Source organism: Coregonus lavaretus (assembly GCF_964263955.1).
Source record: "Coregonus lavaretus genome assembly, contig: HAP1_SCAFFOLD_1976, whole genome shotgun sequence".
NCBI classification, from domain to species: domain Eukaryota; kingdom Metazoa; phylum Chordata; class Actinopteri; order Salmoniformes; family Salmonidae; genus Coregonus; species Coregonus lavaretus.
This window is the reverse complement of record NW_028156462.1, coordinates 16,040-20,000: the sequence shown is the minus strand read 5'-3', so window position 1 is coordinate 20,000 and position 3,961 is coordinate 16,040. Positions and strand designations below refer to the sequence as shown.

Below are 3,961 nucleotides of genomic sequence, written 5' to 3'. Positions count from 1 at the left end.
ACGGAATCTAAAACCAAAATCCAGAAAATCACATTGTATGATTTTTAAGTAATTAATTTGCATTTTATTGCATGACATAAGTATTTGATCACCTACCAACCAGTTAGAATTCCGGCTCTCACAGACCTGTTAGTTTTTCTTTCTGTTCTCCTGTTCTCCACTCATTACCTGTATTAACTGCACCTGTTTGAACTTGTTAACTGTATAAAAGACACCTGTCCACACACTCAATCAAAAAGACTCCAACCTCTCCACAATGGCCAAGACCAGAGAGCTGTGTAAGGACATCAGGGATAAAATTGTAGACCTGCACAAGGCTGGGATGGGCTACAGGACAATAGGCAAGCAGCTTGGTGAGAAGGCAACAACTGTTGGCGCAATTATTAGAAAATTGAAGACGTTCAAGATGACGGTCAATCACCCTCGGTCTGGGGCTCCATACAAGATCTCACCTCGTGGGGCATCAATGATAATGAGGAAGGTGAGGGATCAGCCCAGAACTACACGGCAGGACCTGGTCAATGACCTGAAGAGAGCTGGGACCACAGTCTCAAAGAAAACCATTAGTAACACACTACGCCGTCATGGATTAAAATCCTGCACCGCACGCAAGGTCCCCCTGCTCAAGCCAGCGCATGTCCAGGCCCGTCGGAAGTTTGCCAATGACCATCTGGATGATCCAGAGGAGGAATGGGAGAAGGTCATGTGGTCTGATGAGACAAAAATAGAGCTTTTTGGTCTAAACTCCACTCGTCGTGTTTGGAGGGAGAAGAAGGATGAGTACAACCCCAAGAACACCATCCCAACCGTGAAGCATGGAGGTGGAAACATCATTCTTTGGGGATGCTTTTCTGCAAAGGGGACAGGACAACTGCACCGTATTGAGGGGAGGATGGATGGGGCCATGTATTGCGAGATCTTGGCCAACAACCTCCTTCCCTCAGTAAAAGCATTGAAGATGGGTCGTGGCTGGGTCTTCCAGCATGACAATGACCCAAAACACACAGCCAGGGCAACTAAGGAGTGGCTCCGTAAGAAGCATCTCAAGGTCCTGGAGTGGCCTAGCCATTCTCCAGACCTGAACCCAATAGAACATCTTTGGAGGGAGCTGAAAGTCCGTATTGCCCAGCGACAGCCCCGAAACCTGAAGGATCTGGAGAAGGTCTGTATAGAGGAGTGGGCCAAAATCCCTGCTGCAGTGTGAAAACCTGATCAAGACCTACAGGAAACGTATGATCTCTGTAATTGCAAACAAAGGTTTCTGTACCAAATATTATGTTCTGCTTTTCTGATGTATCAAATACTTATGTCATGCAATAAAATGCAAATGAATTACTTAAAAATCATACAATGTGATTTTCTGGATTTTTGTTTTAGATTCCGTCTCTCACAGTTGAACTGTACCTATGATAAAAATTACAGACCTCTCTACATGCTTTGTAAGTAGGAAAACCTGCAAAATCGGCAGTGTATCAAATACTTTTTCTCCCCACTGTAGATGCAGTGAAAAGGAGAAAGTCCTACATAAGTTCCACTAAGATAGGGTAGGGAGTTTGAGTTATACGGTGCTGTGAATCAGGGCTGGTTGGAGGAAGTTCCCTCTATATCTCAGGGAGCAATAATATTCACTCTGGTTTATGGCTCCATGAATGGCCAGAACAGGCTATAATTATGGGGAGGAAATAGAAGTTGGAGAAAATATTCCACTTTCTTCATTGTAAATATCAGACGCCCATCCACCTGTACACACAATCCATATGCCCCATAGATGTAAACAGACTGAATGAAAGCTATTTAATTGGCCTTAAAATTGTAATTTAGTTGTTAAAACTCTGAATGAAGGCTTTGAAGAAAAGGAACCCTGAAATTGCTCTGCTCTGAATGGTGTGTTATATTCCCTGCTGTCGCCAGGCTATTCATCCATTCTTACAGTATATTTGAAAAATGCTTGTTGTGATGCATGTATCTCCCTGCCCCTCTTCCTCCCCGCCTGGCATTGTTACGACACAAAGGACCCCAACCTTCTCTTTCAGCACACACAAAGACAAGGCAAAGCAGGAATAAACAAATTTGAAAAACATTGCTCAGGCAAACTAGTCATCACCAGATGACACAAAAGCAAATCATTTTGCGCATGAACGAAATATGCCACCATGTCCACCTCTGGGCAAATAGGAGGGGAAAGTTTCATTCAGAGCATCTGAGAGGAAAAACTAGTTTCTTATTTACATGTCAAAACAAAAAAAGACAAAGTATATCATTTCTGAGAAGCTGTATATTACTGTAAGTGGGGTAGGGCAATCTACTGCTGGAGGCTCAGTGAAAGGATGCTGTTTACATATAATATGGGTTGGACTGGCTCAGCCTGTCTCCTTGAACTCCGGGCTCCTCCATTGAATAGCCTTAACTATACTGAAAGTACTGCATGGTGTCTCCATGGAGTTGTTCAAAACAAATATTTGACTGGAGAAACCTTTTTCAAAAGAGCCAGGAACATTTTTCAAAAAGAGCCTGGAACATTTTTCAAAATAGCCTGGAACATTTTTCAAAAGAGCCTGGAACATTTTTCAAAATAGCCTGGAACATTTTTCAAAAGAGCCTGGAACATCTTTCAAAAGAGAGCCAGGAAATTTTTTTAAAGGGTCTGGAACATTTTTCAAAAGAGCCTGGAACATTTTTCAAAAGAGCCAAACACCAAATTCTTCAGCTTGCTTGGCTAGACCTGGCTATGTCTGGTTTACACTTATTTCAAAGAACGTTGTTCTATGGGTGACATTTAGATTTTGGTTTGGTCACACTGACTGAATGTGATGGATGAGGTGTTATTGGTAGAAATGTTCTCCTTTTTGAAGCACCTTTGCCACTTTGTCCCTTACAGGTTTTCGTTCAGTCTCACACACACACACACACACACACACACACACACACACACACACACACACACACACACACACACACACACACACACACACACACACACACACACACACACACACACACACACACACACACCTACAGTCATTTACTAAAAGTATCTTACGACCTGTGTTTATAGCTACGTCCATTATGTCTTTGACCTCGGCAATGGTCCGTCGCTGATGAAGGGCAACTCGGACAAGCCACTCAACGACAACCAGTGGCACAACGTGGTGGTCTCCCGGGACGCCAACAACGTGCACACGCTCAAGATCGACTCACGCACCGTCACCCAGCACTCCAATGGAGCCCGCAACCTGGATCTCAAAGGTAAGGGGCATTATTCCATATCCCCTTTTCCGTAGGTAACTACTGTAGTTGAAGGGTCCTCCGTGGCTCTACTACTAATCAAGTTTGTCAATATTGGGCACATATCCCAATATATTTGGTTCTTCTCTCTCTGGTTCTCTCCAGCTTTCAGTGAGTTACTCAGAGATTCCACTGTGTTTTAAGTAGCGTTCCTGTGGCATGCACAGTCGGAAATAGTCAACCATGTCTGCAGAGAATGCTCACTGAGCAAACCAGCTGTGACTTATGAAAGATAGTTCCCCAAAGAGTCATGCCAAGACTTGGCTGTCTTTACACACACTCAGCCGGTCCTTTCACTTGATACGACTCTTGGCTGTCTCTCAGTGAGACAGTATTTCATGTACTGTCACGCAACAATGACAATAAAAGTCTCTGTGTCTGTAATGTGTGTACCATGAGACTTGGGCTGAAAAGGTGCTGAAAAGTTGCTGACTATCTGACAGTTAACATTAACCTCCTGTGGTGTGTGTGAGTGTGTGTGTGTGTGCGTGTGTGCACCTTTATTCCCCCTTCGAGTATGCTAAGAGTGTGCACATGCCCGTACGTGTGCACAGTTATTTATTCATTTTTATTCTGTTTGTTCAGCTTTCAAATGCATGCCCGTTCAGGAGGCTTGGGGTTCAGGTTAGGCAGAGTAGAGAAACCCGCTCCCGGTGCCAATCGCAAATCCGCCCGC

At 44.1% G+C, this 3,961-nt stretch overlaps 1 protein-coding gene across 1 annotated transcript in view; it reads left to right on the top strand.

Moving 5' to 3' along the window:
• The window catches only part of LOC311126317 (neurexin-2-like), a gene marked incomplete at its 3' end in the record, with an annotated part of 66,969 nt that extends 63,723 nt beyond the window's left edge, over positions 1-3,246 (top strand). Inside the window, exon 9 of the mRNA XM_084200326.1 lies at positions 3,056-3,246. Coding sequence (XP_084056452.1) covers positions 3,056-3,246 — 191 coding nt within the window. The remainder of the gene's footprint in view (positions 1-3,055) is intronic.
• Positions 3,247-3,961: the final 715 nt, after the last annotated feature.